Below are 26341 nucleotides of genomic sequence, written 5' to 3'. Positions count from 1 at the left end.
TATAAATGGAGGCATAGAGTAGAAAAGCAAGGAAGTCATGATGAACCTTTATAAAGCACTGGTTCAGCCACAGCTGGAGTATTGTGTCCAGTTCTGATGTGAAGGCCTTAAAGAGGGTGCAGAAGAAATTTACTGGAATGATTCCAAGGATGAGAGACTTTAGTTACATGACTAGACTGGAGTAGCTGGGGTTGTTCTCCTTGGAATGGAGAAGGTTGAGAGGAGATTTGATAGAGGTATTCGAAATCATGAAGGGTCTAGACTGAGTAGATAAAGAGAAACTGTTCCCATTGGCAGAAGGGTCAAGAACCAGAGGACATAGATTTAAGGTGACTGGCAAAAGAACCAAAGGTGACATGAGGAAAAGCTTTTTTTACACAGCGAGTGGTTAGGATCTGGAATGCACTGCCCGAGGGGGTGGTGGAGGCAGATTCAATTATGGCCCTCAAAAGGGAACTGGAAAAGCACCTGAAAGGAAAAAAACTGCAGGGCTACCGGGATAGGGCGGGGGAGTGGGACTAGCTGGATTGCTCTTGCATAGAGCCAGCATGGACTCGATGGGCCGAATGGCTTCCTTCCATGCTATAACATTTCTATGATTCTAAGTAATCTGGCCGATTTTAACTGCCCACTTATCTAGTTTCTGCCAAGTCGGTAGGGTTAAAATCGCACCTCCCTCCCCCGCTGTATCTCTTTTGAATGCATCGATGTTATTCTTGTGCCGTGGCAAACCTTGAGACTGCTGTCTGTCTCTTTCAATAACCAGGCCATCACTCATACACGTAGGTGGTGCAAGGTTCCAAAACGCTTTCCTTTTCTACTTTATTATCTGTTGTGTCACCAATAACACCTAATGCTGTCTAACTAGTACCTAATTAACTATGCAGTGAGTCAGGGACCTCAACCCTATATTTGTTAACAAATTTGCCACTGCTCAGGTGCTGGTCTGCCAAAGTACTGAATATCCTTACAGAGGGTGGAAATATTAGGTCAGTCAAATTGCTGTCAATGCTAAAACAAAAGCAAAATATTGCAGATGCTGGAAATCTGAAATAAAATTAGGAAATGCTGGAAGCACTCAGCAGGTCAGGCAGCATCTGTGGAGAGAAAAACAGAGTTAACGTTTCAGGTCTGTGACAGGTCTGTGAAACGTTAACTCTGTTTCTCTTTCCACAGATGCAGCATTTTCTGTTTTTATTGCTATCAATGCTAATCTGATTGTTTGTTACTCTTTCTTGAGACAATAGGGGTGAAATTCAATTTTGGTGGGGGCACAAAACAGGTGCTAGCAGATCAGCCTGTTACACACCTGAAGCTGGGCTCACTCAGGCCTGTGCTTTTAGGAGCTTTTGACTGACACATAGCCATCCATGTTCCATCCTCCAGCCACTAGCATAGCACTTCATAGAAACACCAGAGCAGGCATAGAGCACCATAATCAGGCACCAAGGTGTGTTAAAAATGGTTAGGTAGCTTGGGACTGCAATAGAATAAACTGGCACTTCATTCGCATTGTGTCCTGTAATAACTTTGTAGATTGGAATCTGAGGTAAAATGAATTGTCCTATTGGCAATTGTGCCGTGGGTATTGCTTGTGTTGTGGGGGTTGCATATTTGCAGGGACTAGGGAAGATGATTGCCAGGATTGTTAATGTAGGGGGGCTAGGATTTCATCAACTGACAGATTCATTAATCAGATGTTACTGGACATCTCTGGCAGTTGGCAAGTGTTGATCCCTAGCAGTCTCCTCAGTGTTATGGTTGTCTTCCCCTTCATAAGCCTGAATGCCCTATTCCCCTAGAAGCTCCATGTGCAGTTCTTGAGTATGGAGCAAACCAAATGATGCATGACATTGCCTGGGCTATGTAATAGGATACCACCACACCTGTTGAGGCTTTAAGATTCCAATAGTCTGCTGATGATGGCTTTTATAGAAGCATGGATCTCATGTACCTATGTTTAGCAGGGAAATCAGAATGTCAAACAGGTGTCAAACGCCAACCTACAGTAAGTAACCTCAGTTTCCAAGAAGCCGACCTTGTACTCCGAGAACTCTGCGATTCATCAATTCTAGCCTCTTGCGCATCCCTGATGTCCTTCGCCACACCATTGGTGGCCGTGCCTTTAGCTATCTAGGCCCTGAGCTCTGGAATTCCATCCCTAAACCTCTCCTTCTCTCTCCTCCTTTAAGACTCTCCTTAAAACCTACCTCTTTGGCTCAGTGTCAATTTTTATCTGATGACTCTTCTGTGAAGTGTCTTAGGACATTTTCTTACATTAAAGGAGCTATATAAATGCAAGTTGTTGTTGTATATAGTTTAAAATTAAGATGTTGAATTTCTGGGTAGTGTTTAGAAAAGCTTTAGTCCTTGCTTAATTAGGATTTAAGGAATGAATTAAATGATTACTATCAGGTATTTGAAAAAGAAGAATATAAAAACATATGGAGAAAGAGTAGGAAAATAGGGATGGACTGGAAGAGCTGGCACTGGCACAAATGCGATGAGCCAAATGTCCTTCTGTGCTATAATTTTTATGATATATTTTCAATAATGTTTGAGGCCTGCGGTACATTGCTCCAAAGCACCACCCCTTTTTACCCCCATGGAACTCTGTAAATACTTTGTTACAAAACATTTTAATTGATCATATATCAGCAGATTACATCCACAGAGTTTTAATACTCACCATCAGTTATCAAGGCTTTGCTTGTGAGGACTCTACCAAGCATAAACTTAACCACAGCCAAAGCACTGCAGAGTATTCCACTAATAATGGAAACACTAAAAAGGAAATCATCCTAAAAACAAAAGGAATACATGTTTTAGTGCAATTTCAAATTGTGGCAATATATAGCTTGTTTACATTCAGATCTACAACTACAATGTCACTTTGAGAATTCAGAGGCGTTAGTTTCTGTTCACAAAAAAAATGCCCCATTTATGCTGTAGAGCAGTGCCATTAAAAAATTTAAACATGGTTGTGACAACAATAAAATATGACACGATCGATCTACCTGCCTTTTACCTTAAGCTGTCATCATTTAGGCACTTTGAAATTGAGAGAAAAACATGTGGAAAACATATTTTAAAAATCTGCACATTAGTCAAAAAGTGAAACACATGCAGATTGTTTTTTTAGAAACAAAGTATTACTACTTTTTTTTCTGATTTCAACATGGCAAGAATAAAAGAGCAATGTAAGGTAGCACTTGATAAACTGAGAATTGGGACAGTGGGAGACAGATCAGCTGGCAACGGTCATGTGCCTTTACCACTGCAAATTTGGAATTAGTAGCCTGCAGTGTGTATACTGGTGGAAGTCCATTCAGAGTAAGTAAAATTGACTAAAAAAGTACATTTATAGGGTTGGGTTTCCTCTTCAGATTGCTCATTAGTGCCTGTTTTCAGGTGATCTGAGGGCTGGTGATGTGGGCAATGGAAAGTGCCTCTTGAAGTAGGCAAGAGCACTATTGTAAGGCAACTCAATTCTTTTTCTGAGCTTTACATAATCCTAAGAAAGTAGAAATAATGCCAATCTAAATGGGCATGCAGGATCACCAGGAGTGCAAGTAAGTAAATTTAAAGGACTACAAAAAAATCTCCATTTGCTGTATTGAGGCCATTTCTAACTTGGTTTCTTTTCTTTTCTGTCATGGCACATAGGTTCTTTTGTGCTAATTGTGTTTTTTTTCTTACATCATTACATCCATCAATGGGCTTCCCAATGAGAATCCCCTGAAGTGAGGTTCTGGGAAGAAGAGAAAGACCCCTGAAGGGATGGCAGGTAGGTCACAATGCCTGAGAATTTGTGCTCACCTGCCAAAGCTCACATACAGAGGTGACCAGACCTCACTTTGGCAGACGATTAATGGAGGCAAAAGCTCCAACTTTCCAATGTCGAAGTTTTGACAAGCAAGCCTGATGGCACAGATCCATGGCTAACTGTTACGTCCAATGGTTCTTCAGAAGCACTCAAATCACAGTGTTATGTTATGCTTTACACTGTGAAACAAAGAATGCCAACCAAGATGGGCTGCACCCACGAAGATAGCAATGGCTGTGGGGAACTCTATTCATATAGTCTGTGTCATCAGAACCAGACGCTGAACAGCTCCATCTGCCTCAAGTATGCTGCTCATATGCAGCGGAGGGTTGACACACCAACTGACCAAGCTCGTCAACTGCAGCCTCAAGTCTGCACATGGGACTTCCTTTGCCTTCATTATTGTCAGTCATAAAATCATAGAATCTTACAGCACAGGGGGCGGCCATTCGGCCCGTTATGCTAGATACAACCCAAGTTTGCCTTTGAAAGAGCTGTCCAATTTAGTCGCCATCATTTCTAAAGATTTTCCATAAATAGGATTTTGAAAGAGTTACCTTAAATGCTGTGTTTTACAGGATAATGTATTTATGCAAATTTTTAAAAAAATTCTCTCCACTGGTGTACTCCCTACACTTGCCCCAGTCTGTACCTGGATGTGAATAAAGATGTAAATAACCTGATCCAGGAAATGAGTGCTATTAATATATTACCATTCAGGCAAATTTAGCACCAGTTCTTAACTTTTTAGACATGACTTGCACAAGATGATTCAGTTTGCACTGTTTAGAGTTGGAAATAGAAGCTTGAAACATCTAATTTTATTTTATCTTGTGTGAATGAACTCCCACTTACAGCTAAGTGACCGGATCGCGACGAAATCCCGGCCACTTCCGGGTACCGCGCTGACGTGCGGGGCTGCGCGCGCAAGCCCCGCTGGTGGGAATCCCGCAGGCAATTAAAGCCAGCGGGGTTCCACTTGAGAGTACTTAACTTGCTCGTTGTGGTCAGTTAATGAGCTGAAGCAGCTGTCAAAAGAGGAAGTGTGGGATTTTAGGTTCAAGGCAGTGAGTTTCCCACACTGGGCGAAACAGTCTCCATCCAACCAGGCGTGTTGCAGCCAGCAGCCTGTGGCAGGTGCCAAGGTGCGCTCCACGGGGGAGAGCCCTCACCCACGCAGGAGGCCACCACGTCACATAGGGCAACCCCTGCCCTCCACCACCCCCCGCCAAGCCAGAGGACAAACCGACACGAGACCGCAGCCCCAGTCCGAGGAACCACACACCTACCCTGCACAACCCCTCAGACCAACACCTGCCAGTTGGGTGGTGTGTGGACACCCTCGGAGGACGAAGAGCATGACCAGCACCAGCAGCCTCGCAGTCCACGCCGTCCGCCGCAGAGACGTGGATCCCCCCAACACGGTGTTGTTGCACGCCCACCTGCACAGCAGGAGGGAGGGCTACCGCAGAGAGAGACGCGTCGCAGAGGGCACTACCCTCGCCAGAGGGTCCACAGACCGAGGCGCAGCTCCCCGGACCTCTCCGAGCAGCAGTGCACAGGGAGGCGCAGATTCGCTCGACATGTAGTCGTGGAGATCTGCAGCCTCTTTCATGCCGAGCTGCTCCTGGCTGGCCCCAGCACCAACTGCTTACCTGTCGCTGGCAAAGTCACCACTGCCCTCCACACCTTCTCCTCCGCATCCTTCCAGGGTGCAGCCGGCTACACCGCCGATGTCTCTCAGTCGTCTGCGCGGACGAGCCCTGCAAATACACCTGCACCTACTCTGCAGTAACACGATGGGTGGCATCAGTGGTGGGTCCTCATAGTGATACCCAGGAGCGGGCATTATTGGACACAACGGACAGGATTCGCGGAGACATGGCAGTGGTGGTGTCAATATAATGTGTGCTGTTTGTTGCTCTGAAATTCAATATGGGTAACACCCATGACAAACCCTCAGACACCCTTGTGCACCCCCTTCATGCTGACGAGACGTTTGCCTTACGCTGCCTACTGCACATATGTGATGCATGCCCTGTGGCTGCAGCACAGGTGGTGGCAGGTTGAGTGAGGCTGGCCGTGAGGGAGATGCACGAGAGGGTGAGTATGGGATGGAGCAATGAGATTGTATGAGGAGTGGGTTGCGTGTTAGTGGCAGGGTGAGTACTGGCGAGGTGAGTAGGTGGAGGTAAGATGAGGACGGGGTGTGAGTGGGTATGAAGGGTGATGTGACAGAATAGTGTTGGCGGTGCCGAAGGAGATTTGGGGTGGGGGCAGTGTTGTGGCAGACGGAGTGTAGGGGAAAGACTTCGTGTTCTCACTGTGGCGGACCTACTGCGGTCATTGCAGCGCCTCCTGCACTGTATGCAGGTGGGCGATATGTTGGTGGCGCAGGTGACCCCCTCTGCCACCTCGAGCCAGGTCTTCTTGGTGGCAGAGGCAGGCCGCTTCCTCCCGCCCACCGGGGGGAAGATCTGTGTCCTCCCCCTCCTCCTCACCCCATCTGATGATAGCTGGGGTGAGGCATCATTAAACTGGGAGCAGCCTTCCCCCTGGGCTGCTCCATGCTGCAATTTGTCCCATTGGTTGCAGCATCTGTCAGTGGAGGACTGCCCCTTTAACTAGAGAGCCTCCAGCTGACAGATCGTACTGCGCATGCGCAGCCCGACCGACGCGCAGGCCAGCGCCGTGGACCCCGGAGGAGCAGGTAATTGATTCCTATTAGTGGGCTGCCTGCTACGATCGCGTGGGCAACCCACTAATTTCGCCGTCCGCGTTTTCGACGCTCCCGGAGGACCACCCGCTGGGAACCCGCAGGCCTGCTTAATTCGAGCCCATGGAGTTTATTCAGCACATAAGGAAAACCTTTATAACTTAATACTGATGAAGTCGGCTGCATTTTTATTAGGTCTTCCCTACTTATGAGGGCACTTGTGATCCAACTAGTCATTATTTATTTGGAGGGAACTGCAAATGTTGTAAGGCCAGCCTATCTTTTAAAACTAATATTTTACCATACAACTGTGTGAATCTGATGGCTGCTTTCACCAGAAAAGCAACAAATAGAACACCAGTAATACTGGTTGTTCTTCTCAGGTGCATGTATTTTTGCAAAACTTAAACATAAAGGCCCCCTATTTTTCAAAGGCTCATCATTCAGAAACATAAAGGTAAATGCACTTGACATGTACCATTCTCTGGTCAAAATGCTCTCTCCAGATACAATCCAAGTTTGAAAGGGCAAGATCTATATTTATTGCTGGGTCTTTTCACCATACCTACTTAGCATTATAGGTAACTAGATTAAATTTTTATACTATCCACTTGTCCTTGTGACAACACTGATATACTGCTTTTAGTAATTATTTCTTAAAAATGTGTTGATTTTCATTATATGTAACAAAATATTTAAATGTTTAATAAAATTCTGATTTGATAATATACAGTTGCCAACCAGTGTGGTTGCTATGAGACGTAAAATCAAGAATCAAACAGGAGACTTAGTTCTAGTTGCTAAACATCAAACATGGATCCAGGTATATTAAATGATTGTAAAACCTCACTTTTTTTGATAAAAACACAAAATCCCTAACTAACAATTTACAGTTATGTTTTGTCCCTGATTGCAGCACAAAAAGGACCACATATGCTCAAGGTTGCTTTGTCTGCGATCCAAGACAGACACAAATAAACCTTCAAAATATGTTTGGATTGATCATTTTGGACAGCATGAAGAATGAAATATGATTTTAAAAATTGAGATGTCTTAAGACAGTTAATATCATGCTTTTAATGACGAAATTAATGTGATTGGCAGAACTGCTAGTTCTAAAAGTCAATTTCAGTAAGATTAAGCTCCATCCATTTAATGCTTCCCATTTGCTCGTCTATATAAATAACTACAGCATAATGTTAATCTGCCCCTCAATCATTAGAGTAACAAGCTCAATTGTATCATACCCGCCTACATTTTCCTCCTTCATCTGCTCTCCAAGGGCTTCCTTCACTCGCTACTCAGTATGATCAAGGAATTAAACTTGGCATTCTGTTACTCTCAACTCACTTTTTTTGCAAAGGGATTCTTCTAAACAACATTAAAATACATAGAATGAAAGTGAAACTAAATGAAATACTTAAGTGACCCATTACTTTAAAACAGGTAGTACCAGTCTATCCCAATCAACAGCAAGAAAGTAAAATCTAGTGTTATCTGGGAGAAAAACTGCAGTGTGCTGCATGTACATGTAAGTAGCGACGGCACAAAGAACCCCTAATAATTATGAAATGATTCAAGTTAAAATGACTTACAGTACTTGTCACATGTTGATCAAAATACCTAGGCCTAGAAATTCGATGGTGCTGCACCTGCTGTACAACTCTAAAACAGGCGCCTAAGGGTCCAATATGGCGGGCAGCATGAGTGCGTTCATTCTGCGCTGGAAATGCGCCACCCGGCATATGTGATAGGGCTGCTCAGTCGGCATCCAGGATGTGCGCTTAAAACTGGCGTTAGGCCCATTGCATATGCAAATCGGGGGGGCCTACTGCCTGTTCCAGGCCCCGTTGAGAAATTGGTTTGTAAATGACCACGGTGTGACGGTGCACGCTGCGGTCAGTTTCTTGAGGCGCTCAGCAGCCACGTCCGCGGTCCTTAAAAGGGACCTCTGGAGGCTGCTACAAAAAAATTAAACTTAACATTTTTTACTTACCTTATTGTGGAGCCAGGAAGAGCAAGAGTGCTCTTCTCGGCTCCACATCAAATCCGTGGGCTGCTGCCAGCCACTGCTCACCCCCCTCCTGATTGCCTCCCCCCCGGACTCTCCAGATGCCGGCTGATCTTGTTGTCTCTCCGCATACAGCAAGCTGTCTTTGAAGCCACAAAAGGCACCCCCAGCTGGCCGGTACTAGCCTAATGAGGCCACAGACCAATTTACCACGGTCCTGCTGCCGGCCTCATTAGGTGTGTACAGCATGCGCTGTACCGAGATTGGGCCCCGATTCGGGTGTGATCCAATTTCTAGGCCTTAATTCCCCCCAACCCCAATAATACTCTGTCTCCTCCCATGATGCTACAAGAAAGATAGGATTGACAGCTTCACTTATTGTGGAATTTCAGACATTTCCATTTCCTCCGGTGCAGCAGTGTGACAGGGGGGAGGAGTTGAAATTGCTCTTGGCCGGCAGTGCAAAATGCGTGATAGCAAATCATACAATCATAGTTTCACAGAAAATTTACAGCACAGAAGAAGGCCATTCAGCCCATCATGTCCACACTGGTCGAAAATGAGCCACCCAGCCTAATCCCACTTTCCAGCACTTGGTCCGTAGCCTTGTAGTTTATGGCACTTCAAGTGCATATCCAAGTACTTTTTAAATTTGATAATGGTTTCTGCCTCTACCACCCTTTCAGACAGTAAGTTCCAGACCCCTACAGCCCTCTGGGTGAAATATTTTTTCCTCAGATCCCCTCTAATCCTTTTACCAATCACTTTAAATCTATACTCCCTGGTTATTGACCTCTCTGATGAGGGAAATAGGTCCTTTCTATTCACTCTATCTAGGCCCCTCATAATTTTATACATCTCAATTAAATCTCCCCTCAGCCTCCTCTGTTCTAAAGAAAACAACCCCAGCCTATCCAACCTTTCCTCACAGCTAAAATTCTCCAGGCCTGGCAACATCCTCGTAAATCTCCTTTGTACTCTCTCGAGTGCAATTATATATTTCCTGTGATGTGGTGACCAGAATTGTACGCAGTACTCAAGCTGTGGTCTTACTAGTGTTTTATACAGTTCTAGCATAACCTCCCTGCTCTTATATTCAATGCCTCGGCTAATAAAAGAAAGTATCCCGTATGCCTTTTTAACCACCTGTCCTGCTACCTTCAGGGATCTGTGGATATGCACACCAAGGTCCCTCACTTCTTCTACACCCCTCAGTATCCTCCCATTTATTGTGTATTCCCTTGCCTTGTTTGCCCTTCCCAAATGCATTACCTCACATTTCTCCAGACTGAATTCCATTTGCCACTTTTCTGCCCACCTGACCAGTCCCCATTGATATCTTCCTGCAGTCTACAGCTTTCCTCCTCACTATCAACCACATGGCCAATTTTTCTATCATCTGCAAACTTCTTAATCATGCCCCCTACATTTAAGTCCAAATTATTAATAAATACCACAACAAGCAAGGGACCTAGTACTGAGCCCTGCGGAACCCCACTGGAAACAGCCTTCCAGTCACAAAAACACACATCGACCATTACCCTTTGCTTCCTGCTACTGAGCCAATTTTGGATCTAACTTGCCACTTTCCTTGGATCCCATGGGCTTGTACTTTTTTGACCAGTCTGCCATGTGGGACCTTGTCAAAAGCATTTCTAAAATCCATGGCGACTACATCAAACGCACTACCCTCATTGACCCTCCTTGTTACCTCCTCAAAAAATTCAATCAAGTTAGTCAGACACGACCTTCCCTTAACAAATCCACGCTGACTGTCCTTGATTAACACGTTATCCTGTCCCTCAGAATTGATTCCAATAATATGCCCACCATCGAGGTTAGACTGACTGGCTATAATTACTTGGTCTATCCCTCTCTCCCTTTTTAAACAACGGTACAGCCTGTATCCAGGGAGGTTTGGAAAATGATGGTCCTCTATTTCCTCCCTTGCTTCTTTTAACAGCCTGGGATACATTTCATCTGGGCCTGGTGATTTATCTACTTTCAAAGATGCTATTCCTCTTAATATTTCCTCTCTCTATGTTTATCCCATCCAATATATCACACTCCTCCTCCTTAACTACAATCTCTGCATCGCCCCTCTCTTTTGTGAAGATAGACGCAAAGTATTCATTAAGAACCATACCAATATCTTCCGCCTCCACACATAGGTTACCTTTTTGGTCTCCAATAGGCCCTACTCTTTCCTTAGTTATCCTCTTGCTCTTAATATTTTATAAAACATCTTTGGGTTTTCCTTGATTTTACTTGCCAATATTTTTTCATGCCCTCTCTTTGCTTTCCTAATTTCCTTTTTAATTTCACCCTGCACTTTCTATACTCCTCTAGGCTTTCTGTAGTATTGAGCTCTCGCTGTCAGACACAAGCTTTCCTTTTTTGCCTTATCTTACCCTGTATGCTCCTTGACATCCAGGGGGCTCTACATTTGGCAGCCCCACCCTATTTCTTTGTGGGAATGGCTGCCCATTTTACATCCCGCCCGATTTTCTTTTCCAATTTCACCCCCAACAAGTCAGACATAGAAGTTTGATGATGGTGTATCAACAACAACTTTGCTAAAATTACCCCCAACAAAATTACCTCCAGGAAATTAATGAGGTCTACTTTGAGATTGTGAAAGATTGAATTGAATTCCATAAAGCTCATTGAAATTTTTACAAAATTTAGAAAGATAAGAGAATGATGCAGATCTCCAAGGTAAATTTTTGGTAACACTGCCACAGAAACTGAAGGCAGAGATTGAGTTCTAGCTCCCACTCATCTAAGAAATACAGAATGGCTAATATTTTCTTTAGTTGTCACTTTTGGGCAATTGTTCCTTGTGTGTATGCGTTTAAAAATTATTTTATAGTTTAGTATTGTTTTAGCTAATTGCTGAAAAAAATGATTTTAATCTACATGTTGCAGACTGAATCTACTAACAATGCACCATGATTCAATAGAAAACCATGTTCCATTATGTAGAAAACAATGCATGAAAACCTGATCAATTTTAAATGAAAATTCTTTTTAAAAGTCCCTGTAGTGTTTTTGTTTTTGAAAAACTCACTCAGCCATAATAAGCAGAAGGACTGTAAATCAAAGACCTTGCCTTGTCCAGTTGTCAGAAGGCATCTTGTTTGGAGCGTATGCTGTCAGCTGTGAAATATTATGAATTATTCACCAGTCTCTTCCATTTCCATATGTTTACATTTTTAGACCTTTTTTAGTTGTGTAATTTCAAAATGTCACCTATTTTTGGAATTTCTTAATATCCAGTTTATACCTGAATCCAGAAACCAGTTAAAGTAACATGATATTTACTTCCATCGTTTGGATTATGAACAGTTTACTTTGAAGAATCCCAACCCCTAGATAGCCTTCCACGATGGGCTTGTCTGGAGCCAGCTAAGCAGAGAAATGGGGACATTACCATATTCTACACCAATGCACCTCTATGATATCCTGCAAGGGGTGTTGAAGGACAAGTCATAATGGATGTTCCTTTCTCATAGTCTACCATTTGGTGCATCTGACAAAAAGGTCAAGATCAGCAGGCTGGGAAACTGGAGCACAAATGTTAAACAAGCCTGGGATTACAATCTGGTCCCAAGACACAAAGCACTAATACACTATGTTACTGGATTGCTGCTAACAGCTAATGTAAATATTAATGTGGTGACCAACTTTGACAGTTTAAAAGGAAATGCAATGCACTTAAAAAAGAAAGCATGCAAATACTACATTTTTATTAAAGCGGAATCTAACCTTATAACTTTTTAACTACAATTGTTCTTTAACTAAAGATAGTCTTTCGTTGAATATGTCTAAATATTGCAGAAACAACAAAAACTACTGGTAGTTTGAAATATAGGGCGAACTGTTGATGTAAATCGGTTTGTAATGAAACAGAGGAGCTGCAAATCATGAAATAACTAGTGTGATCTTTGTATCATTAATTGTCTAGCTTAATTTTTTTCATTAATTTTTGCCAAAGGTGGGTCAGTAAGACCTCACCCTCAGATAGTACAATCTACATTTTTAAAGTTTGATTCACAACTTTCAGATTCTGTACATACTAAGAGTTCTTTCTAATGCACTTTAGCCACAGCACACTACTGATCCACTCCAGTCGATCTTTGGCTCAGTGTTGTTGCTAATAGATGCAGTCTCTTAGAACTGAAACAACTAAAATATGAACAGAGCTTTAAGCTTCTCAGACCAATGATATGTGTATCCAGCTGAAATTGTTACATCATTATACCAAATTTTAAACTGTAGCAAATTATAGGAACTAAATAATATTTTTGGTACAGGGATAGTTTATAAAATCATAGAATCTTGGAAGATTACAGCACGGAAGGAGGCCATTCGCGCCGGCTCTATGCATGAGCAATCCAGCTAGTCCCACTGCCCCGCCCTATCCCCGTAGCCCTGCACATTTTTTCCTTTCATGTACTTATCCGGTTCCCTTTTAAAGGCCATGATTGAATCTGCCTCCACCACTCCCTCGGGCAGTGCATTCCAGATCCTAACCACTCGCTGCGTAAAAAAGCTTTTCCTCATGTCACCTTTGGTTCTTTTGCCAATCACCTTAAATCTATATCCTTTGGTTCTTGACCCTTCCGCCAATGGGAACAGTTTCTCTCTATCTACTCTGTCTAGACCCTTCATGATTTTGAATACCTCTATCAAATCTCCTCGCAACCGTCTCTGTTCCAAGGAGAACAACCCCAGCTTCTCCAGTCTATCCATGTAACTAAAGTACCTGATCTCTGGAATCATTCCAGTAAATCTCCTCTGCACCCTCTCTAAGGCCTTCACATCCTTCCTAAAGTTCGGTGCCCAGAACTGGACACAATACTCCAGTTGTAGTCAAACCAGTGTTTTATAAAGGTTCATCATGACTTCCTTGCTTTCGTACTTTATGCCTCTATTTATAAAGCCCAGGACTCCGTATGCTTTTTTAACCGCTTTCTCAACCTGCCTTGCCACCTTCAATGATTTGTGCACATATACCCCCAGATCCTTCCGTTCCTCTACCCCTTTTAGAATTGTGCCCTTTAGTTTATACTGCTTCTCCTCATTTTTGCTATGAAATGCATCACCTCGCATATTTCCGCGTTAAACCTCATCTGACATGTGTCCGCCCATGCCACCAGCCTGTCTATATCCTCTTGAAGTCTAACACTATCCTCCTCACCGTTCACTATACTTCCAAGTTTTGTATCATCTACAAATTTTGAAATTGTGCCCTGTACATCCAAGTCATTACTATATATCAAGAAAAGCAGTGGTCCCAGCACCGATTCCTGAGGAACACCACTGTACACCTCCCTCCAGTCCGATAAACAACCGTTCACCACTACTCTCTGTTTCCTGTCATTTAGCCAATTCTGTATCCATGTTGCTATTGCCCCCTTTATTCCATGGGCCGCAATCATAATAGCAAGCTTACCCTGTGGCACTTTATCAAATGCTTTTTGAAAATACATTTATACCACACAACTGCATTGCCCTCATCTACCTTCCCTGTTACCTCATCAAAAAACTCTATCAGTTTAGTTAAACACAATTTGCCTTTAACAAATCCGTGCTGGCTTTCCTTAATCAATCCACACTCGTCCAAGTGACTGTTAATTCTGTCCTGGATTATCATTTCCAAATGTTTCCCCCACCACCGAGGTTAAACTGACTGGCCTATAGTTGCTGGGTTTATCTTTACACCCTTTTTTGTCATGCACATTTTGTCCAAAAACTACAATAAGTGTCTCAAAAATTTTTTTAAAACTGCATTTGTATACAAAATCTTAATTCACATGGCATGAATAACATAGGCTGCACAACCAGAAAAAATAATAGTTTTCAGATACCAGAACCATTCTGTTTTGGAAACTACCTATTAAGGTTCAAACCATTCCAAGACCTCGATAGACTTTTCTAGTCCCCCTGAACAAGACTTAGGCTGCTAGATAACATAGGAGGAATCAAACAATTTTACAGAACAGAAGGCCATTTGATCCATTGAGACTGTGCCAGCTCTTTGAAAGAGAATGGTGAGAGACATGGAGACAAGACCCTTACCGCCACCAAATATAGCAAAATGTACACAGCACAACTCTAGATCGTACACCAATCATAATTGGCCCGTTGGCGGGCTCTGCTTGTAGCCAATGCACATTGGAAATATTCTGTCCATAGATTTCAAAGTGACTGCATGTGAGGCCCCTGCAAGTGACTACATTTAAGGGAACGAACAAAATTTACCCTATGGTGTACCCAAACGTGTTCCATAAATTCTGCCCCTTCCTTCAAGATGACTACTGGAGGGGTTGTAGCCAGAAGGCAATTTCCCTACATACACTTTAGTCCCTCTTAGGTTCTAACCATTATTGATAACATTTCGGGAAATTGCAAAGACTGCAATCCACATGGACCCATTTTCCTGCTGAATAGTAAACAAAGCCTCTCTCAACATGAAAGCTAATTCAACTATTATTGACAGCCACAAGAAGGTACATTCTTCATTGCCCCCACCAAAGCTGTGGTGGAGTACAACATCCCCCACAACAATCATATAGCTTGAGAAATCTCAGGATGTGATGTTTGGCCTGGAACTCAAAGTAGACTAGGTTACTTTCCTGCAGGCTCACTTGGTACTAACCCTCCTCCTTTAAACATAAAATCAACTTCTAGGAGCATGAAGCAGATTAGAATAAGAGGAACCATAAGACAGACAGTGTCTGTTTGGAGCCAGGTAAGGAGAGCAACCCCCAACCAGCAGAACTGCCAGTTTATTTTGTACGACATGTTACTTTATAGTCAAACTAAATTCTAGAGACCAAGACCAAATTAACTGCTTCAGTCCTTAAAGATGCATTGCTCTGAATGTATTAGCAGTCATGCTAACAAACACAATGTACTCTTCTGCAAGCACCAGAACTTCAAAATATGCAGAGATTACAAAATACGTATTTGCACATAAGCTCTAGAAATTTTTTTTGAAGATCTATAAGAGCCACATGATCTTCCCTTACTCTGATAGAAATCAGTATTATTGTACAAACGCTTTAATAAAAACCCCCTCCGCGGCCATTGTTGTCAATTGAACCTGTTTGCAACTTTGGCGTCCTATTTGACCCACAGCTGAGCTGCCGACCCCATAGCCTCTCCATCACAATAACTGCCTATTTCCAGCTCCCTGACATCGCCCATCTCCAACCCTGCCACAGCCCACCTGTTGTCGAAACCCTTATTCATGCCTGTCACCTCCAGAATCAACTATTACGATGTTCTCCTGGCCGGCCTCCCATCCTCTATCTTCCATAAACTTCAGCTCATCCAAAACTCTGCTGCCCATATCCTATCCCACACCAAGTCCCGCTCACCCGTTACCCTTGGGCTTGCTGATCTATATTGGATCCCAGTCCCTAAATGCCTCAATTTAAAATTCTCATCCTCATGTTCAAATTTCTTCATGGCTTTGCCCCTCTCTATCTCTGTAACCTCCACCAAGCCTACAACTCTCCGAGAACTCTGCATTCTTCCAACTCTGGTCTCTCGTGCTCCCCCTGTTCCCTTCACCCAATTATTGGCAGTCAAGCCTTCAGCCATCTGGGCCCTAATTTCTGGAATTCGCTCCCTAAATCTGTCCACTCTCCACCTCCCTCGCCACCTTTAAGACCCTCCTTAAAATCCACCTCTTTGACCAAACTTTTAGCCACTCTTCCCAATATCTCCTTCTTTGGCTCAGTGTCCATTTTTGTCAGATTACGCTTCTCTGAAGCGACTTGGATTGTTTTTCTATGTTAAGGGCACTATATAAATGAAAGTTGTTGTTGTAGTGGGAAAAGAAATTCGATTTGATCACACTAAGGGGATGAAATTGGTCCTATACAGTAGCACAAAACGGGTGATAGCGAATTGGCAACTTTGTTTTACACCCTGCTCAATTTTCTTTTCCACTGAAGTCAATCACATTAAGTGTTTATACGATAACAACGATAATTGTAATTTCTATGCTAATAGTAATTTCTACCCTAATGTTACTAGAGCGGCCCTCTGCTGAATAACTTTAATTCTCTTCTCTTGTCAGAAGTATTAACTTTTGAACGTTAAACCACGGCTCAGTTTGCCTGTTCTGATTGTTCAGGAGGATATAAAAGATCCCCATGGTACTATTCAAAGAAGGACAGTGAGCACTCCCAATGTCCTGGCCAACATTCTTCCCTCAACCAATGTCACCAAAAAAAAATAATTAACTGGTCATTCATCTCATTTGCTGCATGTGGAACCTCACTGTGTACAAAATGACTGCTGCATTAGTATTTCAAAAGTAATTAATTGGTTGTGCAGCGCTTTGGGATGTTCCGAGGACATAGGGTACCAAACTTACATTTAGTATATTCTTTCTTTATATTACTGAGTAGACAATTTCCAAAACAATTCCAATTACAAACCTGTAGTGCCACAAACTGGGTACACTAACCTCTGACACCTGATTATCCGATCTGAATTCCCATTCACTCAAGCCCTGTGCAAGAAGCAGAGCCTCACAAATTTACCCTTCAATGTGAACTCAAATGAAACAATTTAAAAAGGAATATATTTTTGAAAAATCCCATTTACAATGCAGCTGCCTACAACAAAAATAAATTGGAATCCTACGTCATTAATATCGTACTTGGCACTGCTATAACGAGTGCCCATTTTATTTGTGTAGTTATATGGGGTGGGTGTACTAGTAGTGTGATCCAAAATGATCAAATTCCCAAAATGATCCTAATTGGAATCTGGTTAATTTAGCAATGCACACCTTTTGTTGTTGCATCATTCAGAAGACATGCTTCTCTAGCCTGGTGGAGCATATGGATTGTTTAGGAAGTGCAGAAGGCTAGCGCTAAGTAGTGAAGATTTAAGATGAGTAGATATGCTGGAGTTTTGTTTGATTCAGAGTACTTGACCCTCGGATGGTTAAAAGGATGGGGCAGAGTCCATGACAAGGTAAGTTGTACATGATCTGTAGAAGGAGCAGGTTTCATGGACCTAATGTTCTTTTTTCCTTTTTGTTCCTTTTTTTTTAAATGGAAAGTGCATCATAACTCATGCACTTCTGCAATGTTTGTGGGTTATGCGTCTACATATTTGTGAAAGAACTATTGTAACTCGCCTGTCCTAATGCAACATACTTTATACTTTTACTATTTTAGGTAACTATGATGACAAATGTTTTGTACAAATATAAAAACTGAGGCATATACAATATATGTTTTCAGAATTATAATCCATTCAAAATTTATCTTACTACAAATCTAGTTGGGCATTTGCATAATGGAAATTGAAAAAAAATGAAATATCAATTTTTGTTCATACAAATCCATAGTATATTTATTGAAGTGGTGCAGGCTGTAAGGACTGAAGGATTCTTCTGCTGTAATTAGAATGTGCTGACTCAAACCATATTTCATCTCATGAGATAGTCATGGTTCCTTCATTAAGGATGACTGATCTCATGTGGTTTGGGAGTACAATCTCTGTATTCTCAAAGGAACTTGTTGAGCTCTTGTTCCTGTCTAGCTGCACACTTAGGAATTTCCTGGCCAGTGTCCCTAAATCCCACAATTAATGCTCAGATATTTCTTACTTGCTGACTATCCAACAGTTCAAACATAACAGAGCATGTTGGGCCAGAATTTGCTGGAGTGGGGCATCTTGTGGTGTGCCCGGGCTAGTTAGACTTTTTCCTGCACCCTTCTGCTCAAAATTTTTTTGCCCTGTAAGTTGCTGGAAGTGCGAGGTGATAATGGCACGTCGAGGGTAACGGGGCATCTGGGACCTTAGTGAACGACAGGACCAACAGTATATCTCCTTAACCAATGAGATTTAATCATTGAGAAATAAACAGAGGAAGGACTGAAAAGGAGGGTGAATTCAATGTCAAATCAGATACAGAAAGAGAAATAAAGAGAGGGAAAGAAAGATTCAATTGAGAGAAAAGAGAGACAGAAAGGAAAAGTAAGAAGAAAAAATAAATTGACATTTTTAAAATCCCCAACAACAATTCACTACCTGAAGGAATGAGGCTCCACACTTTTAATTATTCACTTTCTGGGCCAGACAATTCAACTGGCAGTCATTAGCAATTATCACATTGTTAATTACTAGACTTAACTTTCTGTGGTGAGTTTAATGGACAATTAATTTGCAAATGCAGGAACGTCATAAAACCCATGGGGAGGTTAAGGGTGAAATGCTGTTTTCAAGAAGCTAACGGCAAATCATCCAACAACTTGTGGCGCTTCGCAATTCATGGGGTATCTCTTCCTCTCCACAAGTTGCTGGCTGATTTGCACATTAACAACGGCTTGTGTCTTTCACAGCCATTATTTTCTCAGCAAATTCCAGCCCATTTAGCAGGTTACCTTCAAAGCAACAGCAATTAAAGAAAATATTTCTTAATGATTCAGCTTACCACTTCCGGAAGCAGCTTCGTAGCAAGGTCATGAATGGCTTTACCAAGAATGCACACGGTTGACATAAGAAATATAACACCCAAGATGACACAAGCTCTGTGGAAAAAGAAATTCATGGAGAGTTTATAAATCTTTATAAAAAAAGTTATTTTACTTTGATATGTTATTTGAATTGTTCTTTGATTACAATACATTGACATACTGTACAAGTAGAGTACATTGTGTATAAGATATAGTATACACAATAGATTGTAATAATGTGTGATCTTTTCTGAATGGTTTGGGTTGTGGATGTAGTGTTGTGTTTTTACTTAGAAATTACGACATGGAAACAGACTAATCAGCCCAATCAGTCCACGTTTATCCTCCACACATGCAGCTGTCCTAGCCCCAGATGCCTACCCTATTCCCATATTCCTTTATCCCCCTTTCCATCAACTACCCATCTAATCTATTCTTAAGTGTCAACATGATTTTTGCATCAATCACTACTCCAGTAGTGCATTCCATATCCTCACAGTACCCTGTGTAAAAAAGTTTCTCCTGCTTTTTGCCCTAACTCACTTACATTTAATCTTATATCTTTGTACCATAATTCTTACCACTTTCCTAATGTTCTTTTTGCTAGGTTCCATGCATTACATAATACATTCCATATTCAAGAGCTTTCTTGTTACACTCCCCACCACTTACACTGTCCATATTTATCGTGGGCAGCTGCTTCTATCGGGCAAATAGCACTAACCATTTGCCAGTATCATAGGAGTCAATTATAATCTATTAAGTACACTGGCTATTTCAGGCAGTTCAGCCAGTTTTATCACTGGGCGAAAAATGGGTGACAGCAAATCATGGTGTTAAACAGGCTGCCGATTTGCTAACACCCATTTTTTGTCTGACGATAGATTTAAAATTATACCCATTGTTACTAAAGATCTCCTGTTTGAGTATCATGTCTGAATCCAGGATATTTTGCACAGATCTCCCCTTACTTAAATGATGGTGCGGTTTTTTGAAGATTCTCTCCTCTGTTCTCTGTTATACTTATTTTTGTGCTCTCTCTCAGATAAACACGGATATACATGAATGAAATAGATTCAACTACCTTAACACAATAAATTACAAAATAAACAAGCAACGATAAATTGTAAATGCAAAGTGGAAAGAGGAAATGAGGTAGATGGTTGCTGGGTTTTGATGTCAGCATCTAGGGATGGAGATAGTCCACTATCTCCTTGTGTTGGTTCGTTAGATGGCCCTACAATGACAGGCACCACAGGTGGTAGCGGCCTGGGCCTGTAGACATCTGTACTCATTTGAGTAGGGTGGCTGAGTGTTATGAATGTGGCATTGCCCAGAAAGAAATCTCTATCATCTGTGACAGCTCCTACCATTCCCCTTCTGCTGTCACCCCCTCAGCACCTTCAGAGATCTGAGGTGGTCTGAGCTCAGTCAGGTGGTCATGCAGCACTGTACAAATGATCTGGAATCCTGCACTGACAATCCTAAACGAAAGGCTGTTTAACATGCTGTCAAGTAATTGCATGAACCATTGATATTGAGCTACCAAACTGTGTTTGTAGGCAGCAGATGTGGGAGCTCTCGAGCTGGTCCTCCAGTGAACACGCTGCTTCTCTTGCAATTCCAACTGCACTTGCTCATCGTCATTAGTGCTCTGTGCTTCACCAAATGCTCCATCCTGAAACTCACTAAATAATCTCTCCTTGCAATTCTGTGTGGGTGTTTCCCACTGTGGGAATATGTGGTGCAGGGTGCTGTGATGCGCTTAGTAGAGGCTGGTTCTTGGGCTCTGACATTGCCTTCTCTTGGGCACCTAGAGGAACCGAAGACGAGCATATTTTAGAAAGGTGGGAATAAAATGTCCCATGAAATAGAGTTTTAAATGGCAAGATATTTTATGGTGTTTCAGCCCCAGGCTCCAGTGTATGTCTGTGTGTGAGGAAGCAAATGAATCAATGAGTGAATAAAGAAAGAGCATGAAACGCAAAGGATACAAGCCATGACTTGGGGAGGTCTCTAACTCATTCTGCTACTCCCTCTATACCCAGAATCTCCCTACAAGAGTCAAGGGAGCCAGCCTAGGTGAACCCGTACTGGTTAGCATTCACTAGTGCGGGTCATATATGGTCTTCTCCTGCATGTAGATAGGACAAGGACATTTGTTAGAATAGGTGAGATGTTGTTACGACTAAGTGCCCAGATAAGTAGCCACCTTATGTGAGTGTGTTAACCTGCAGCATATAGGTAATGGATAGTGCATTTGGTGTTTATAGGTTGACACATTTTCTGGGTCAAAGAGCCAGTGCATTGTGGTAGCAGCAATAGAGAGTATCCTGGTAAAACATGGGCATGCCTGTGCGTTTAGAAAGTAGATGAACAGTTTCTAGAGCAGTGGGCATTGTTGCTCTGTGATGCTACGCCATGCTCACATTGAAGTGCTATTTGGATGCCCTGTATCTTACATAGCTCAGCAAATTTCTTTCTCACCTGCTCCCTCCTGCTTCAAGTGAGACAACATTAAATCTCTGTCACCTCCATCCAGGTTGCTCAGATAGTACTCTTGACTGGAGGGTGGCCCTCAGCTTCAGAAAGATCCTCCCTTCTCTGTGGCAGCTCTCGCAACCTCACCTCCACAGCAGCAGCTTGAAATGGTGCTGTTCTGCTCTGCACAGCACCTTGCTTCTGCCAGTTTTTAACAATTATAAGCCAATTCCCCTTTAATAATGACCAGCAACACTTAAAGAGCTGCTACCACCAAATAATCTATCCCCAACCACCATGCATTAGGCAGAGGGAGCCCACAAAATGTATTTAAATAAGCTCACCTTGTATTATAGCACAAGATCAGCTCAATGGAGCATAGGCACACTTTGTGCTCAAAGAACAGTTTGTTCCTGTACTTCTTGATCAATGTCAACAAATTTATAACCTTCATGGCTTATGAATAAACCACTATCATCCAGTGAACAAGTCATTAAAGTAAGAAAACTAATCAATAACAAACTTGTCACTACATGACTTTACGTAAATAAACTGATTGAAATAGTAAAGCAGTTCATTTAAATCATCCGTCATCTCCTTCTGCAGGATTGCTTACAACATGTTTAATAAAGATTGACAAAGCAGCAAAACTTGTGTAGATCAATACATGTTTTATTCCCAGCTACAGGAGGATATGCAAAGACAGATTTTCCGATTCCTCACCAGCAGCGAGCGCATAATTGGACAATCGCACAGTCGCGATAGGCAAGGACTCGGAGAATCTATCCTGTAAAACCAAAAAGCCAACATTGGCCCAATCATTGTCACATTTGAAGATGATTAACGTATCAGCAATATTTGATGCCTATTTTTCTGAATATTAATAATATTTGTGACTCTTTCAAGACTGCTGAAAAATGAATCTTGGCTCACTGGACCTGGAAAGGGAAACTAACCCTGATAAGTGTTCAAATTTATAGATGATATTTTAAGATGTTCTACTGGAATCAAAGTGCACCATGCATTACCCTCAGTAAAATTGTTCATATTTTAATTACATCTTGAAACTGCAGATACAAATTTCAATACAGCTATGGAATTGCTCAACTATATTACATCAACAGGAGGGTTAGAAAAGTCCATCAGTGGGGAGAGAGGCATTGAAAATAATCTCAGGGGATGAGGAGGCCCCAATTTTTCTAACATTGAGAAGTGGTTCTGATATTTCAAAAACTACACAGGTTTATTGCTTCCAATAGTTTATTACTTTTAATAGATCATGATTTTTTAAAACACTGAAGAGGCGCCAATGTTTCATGTTTGAAGAGGCACTGGTCTTTTCAAAAACCAGGAGAGATGAATACCTGGATTATCAAGATTTCTTTATTTCTGAGCAAGCATCAATTTCTCCCACTTTCTCCCAGAGATAACATTAATGTTACCAACATCAGCAAAGCTTAAAACAAAAAGTGAAAATGCTGGAAACACTCAGCAAGTCAGTCACAGAATCTGTGGAGAGAAGTGACAAGTTAACGTTTCAGGCATAACTTTGAAACATTAACTTGTCATTTCTCTCCATAGACGCTGTGCCTGACTTGCTAGCCTAAAAACTGCATTGTGCAGCGCCTGTTTTTCAGGTGCTGCATGGACACCCAGGGCCCCAAAATGGCAGTCAAGAAGTGCGCACACACTTCCAGCCAAAAGTGCACATCCGCCGTACTGGGCAAGGACAAGTAAAAGGCTTCCTTTACCCATGCCCAAAGCCATTTGCACATGAAAATAAGGGGCCCAATGTCTGCTTGAGGCCCCCTCAAGATTGGTTTGCCCTTGAGTACAGCCTGTGCCATCGCTGGTACTACTCATAAGAGATTCCTATTGGAAGGAAGAGTATGAAGGATTCCTGTGGGTCTTCTGAGGTTCTAATTCCACTGACCCCCATCTTTACCTCTTGCAGATTTGACAATCTTGGCAATATTCCAAAAGTAGTCAGTCTTGGGACTCTGTATGCTTTGGATACTTCTGTCAGTTTGTAAATCAGGTTCTGGGAAGGTGTTGGCAGTGACCTGAAATTCACCTGCCTGTTCCTATGCTTTTGGGTGCATGCCATGACTGAAGGCTGCGTCTTGACTGCGGTCATTCATCTTTTTTTTAATTCGTTCACGGGATGTGGGCGTCGCTGGCAAGGCCGGCATTTATTGCCCATCCCTAATTGCCCTTGAGAAGGTGGTGGTGAGCCGCCTTCTTGAACCGCTGCAGTCCGTGTGGTGACGGTTCTCCCACAGTGCTGTTAGGAAGGGAGTTCCAGGATTTTGACCCAGCGACAATGAAGGAACGGCGATATATTTCCAAGTCGGGATGGTGTGTGACTTGGAGGGGAACGTGCAGGTGGTGTTGTTCCCATGCGCCTGCTGCCCTTGTCCTTCTAGGTGGTAGAGGTCGCGGGTTTGGGAGGTGCTGTCGAAGAAGCCTTGGCGAGTTGCTGCAGTGCATCCTGTGGATGGTGCACACTGCAGCTACAGTGCGCCGGTGGTGAAGGGAGTGAATGTTTAGGGTGGTGGATGGGGTGCCAATCAAGCGGGCTGCTTTATCTTGGATGGTGTCGAGCTTCTTGAGTGTTGTTGGAGCTGCACTCATCCAGGCAAGTGGAGAGTATTCCATCACACTCCTGACTTGTGCCTTGTAGATGGTGGAAAGGCTTTGGGGAGTCAGGAGGTGAGTCACTCGCCACAGAATACCCAGCCTCTGACCTGCTCTCGTAGCCACAGTATTTATATGGCTGGTCCAGTTAGCACAGACTGCTGTGGGATCTCCAAAACCCTCCTAGACTGTTGTTCCTAGTCTGTTTCCAAGCACATCAAAATTGTCCCTTCCTTTATCACTTCTTTGACTATGGACTTAAATTCCTCGAGATGTTCTAACTGTGCTCACTGTCAGTATTCCTGTGATCTCTGCTCAAGCAACTTGTTCTTCAATTCATGAAGATTCCACTGTTTCATCAGTGACTTCACGAGGCTGCAATCACAAAGCAACTCAGCAGGGTCAGAGACTATGCTGTACCTCCGCACAACGGCTGGCCCATCATCACTGCAGACCATGGTCTTTCCTCACCAGTGAGCAGACATTCACCTATGTTTCCTCCTCAAACTCACTAATAGCCTCTGAAAAGTGCATGTGTCTGAGCAGGTGTCTGCTTCAAGCAATGGTGCCACAGGGTGTTGAGATGAGTGGGACAGTTTGCTTCTCCTGGCCTTTCTGTTAAAAATAGCCAGTGAATGAGTATATAGACATTGCTATCTATATTATGCTGTTCCAACAAAACATGTTATATTTTTTAGTGAGGCACAAACAATGCTTTGAACCTGATGAAAGTGAAAATTGTTGCCACAGCGAATTAATGCAATAATTACACAAGCTATTTTTTTATTATTATTTGTTTTCGAAAGTGGATGCCGTTGGCAAGGCTGCATTTTTTGCTCATCCCTAGGGAACCTTCATCTGATTCTTACAACAGAATGGTTTGGTAAGTTATTTCAGGGGGCATTAAGAATCAACCATATAATGTGAGACCACAGTCACGTGTAGGCCAGGTAGGAATAGTTGGTTCCCTTCCCTGAAGAACGTTAATGAACCAGTTGGATTTGCTGCAATAGCTTTAATGCTCATTTTTTTTCTGGTGCCAGATTTAGTGAATCCCATTTTCACATCATTCACTACCGTACCCTGCATCATCTCCATAATAACCTTCTCATAAAAGGATTTTATTTGAAGTGAGTACCCAATCCCAGCCTGGTGGTGCCACTTGAAAGCAGTCTTCCACAAAGGAAATAGCTGCATGTTTCCCTGAGATGTAATTTTTCAGAGACTAGCAAAGGCTGCATAACAGTATATATATTGCAAGGTCTACTATAATGAAATGTAAACTGCCTTACTAGCTAAAAGTGGAAAAGCAGGTTAGTAGATTGGTGTAAAAACAGAAAATGCTGGAACTACTAAGCAAATCAGGCAGCATCTGTGGAGAAAGAAACAAAGTTAACGTTTCAGGTCGGTAACCCTTCATCAGAACAGTTGATTTGTGTAGTTAGTTGTACCTGCACATAACAATATTTAATGAGCAATCCTTCTCAGCTGATCTACCTTTTCTAATGGGGCTATTTCTGATAGTTCAGAAATAGCCCCATTACTCTCTTTTGTGCTTCAGAAAGGTACTGGCTAAATTCAGGTCAATAATATGCCTATGAAACGATTCAGGCAAACATGGTTAACACTTGCAGGTTCCTTTGATTGACATTTCTACCAATATAACATAACTGGTATATAATTGATGGTTATATGTAGTAGTATGTCACTATAGATAGTTATCCTCATTACTTACCTGAGCACTATTCTTCAAATCAGACACATTCTGCTGCATGTCTTTCCAAGATTGATGGGTTGTGGGGACTGTGTTGACCTCCAATGTGATTTCCTTCCCACATTTGCTGGACCCTAGATTCAGTGGTGATTTGCCCTTCTGGCACACAGAGGGCATTTCTCCATTTCCTCATTTCCTTCACAACTGTAATCAACAAAGCAGGCCTTTCCTTGCATTACTCCAGTTGGCACTTCCCATGGCTGGATTGATTTATTTGGTGTTATATATAGAACTTAAATGCCTGATAAGCAGTTAATAAATGAATCAGCATTTCAGGGGCAATTTTCCTGATTTTTGCCCTCGGGGAACACCCATTCCCCTTGCATGAAGATCAGGATAAAGGCGTTGGAGAACTTTTATGTCAGGTCTTCATCCCTTTACATTGCCACAGGTTTCTCGGAGT

General features: G+C 42.4%; 1 protein-coding gene across 3 annotated transcripts in view; it reads right to left on the bottom strand.

Moving 5' to 3' along the window:
- The window catches only part of tmem163a (transmembrane protein 163a), a 175248-nt gene that overhangs the window by 15341 nt on the left and 133566 nt on the right, over nt 1-26341 (bottom strand). For all 3 annotated transcript variants that reach the window (XM_067987258.1, XM_067987259.1, XM_067987257.1), the window contains 2 exons: nt 19025-19121; nt 2690-2801 (listed from right to left, as the gene is read on the bottom strand). In XM_067987258.1, coding sequence (XP_067843359.1) covers nt 2690-2801; nt 19025-19121 — 209 coding nt within the window. The remainder of the gene's footprint in view (nt 1-2689; nt 2802-19024; nt 19122-26341) is intronic.

The sequence above is a fragment of the Heptranchias perlo genome, chromosome 7 (assembly GCF_035084215.1).
Source record: "Heptranchias perlo isolate sHepPer1 chromosome 7, sHepPer1.hap1, whole genome shotgun sequence".
Classification (NCBI taxonomy): Eukaryota; Metazoa; Chordata; class Chondrichthyes; order Hexanchiformes; family Hexanchidae; genus Heptranchias; species Heptranchias perlo.
This window is presented reverse-complemented; position numbering and strand designations above follow the sequence as displayed.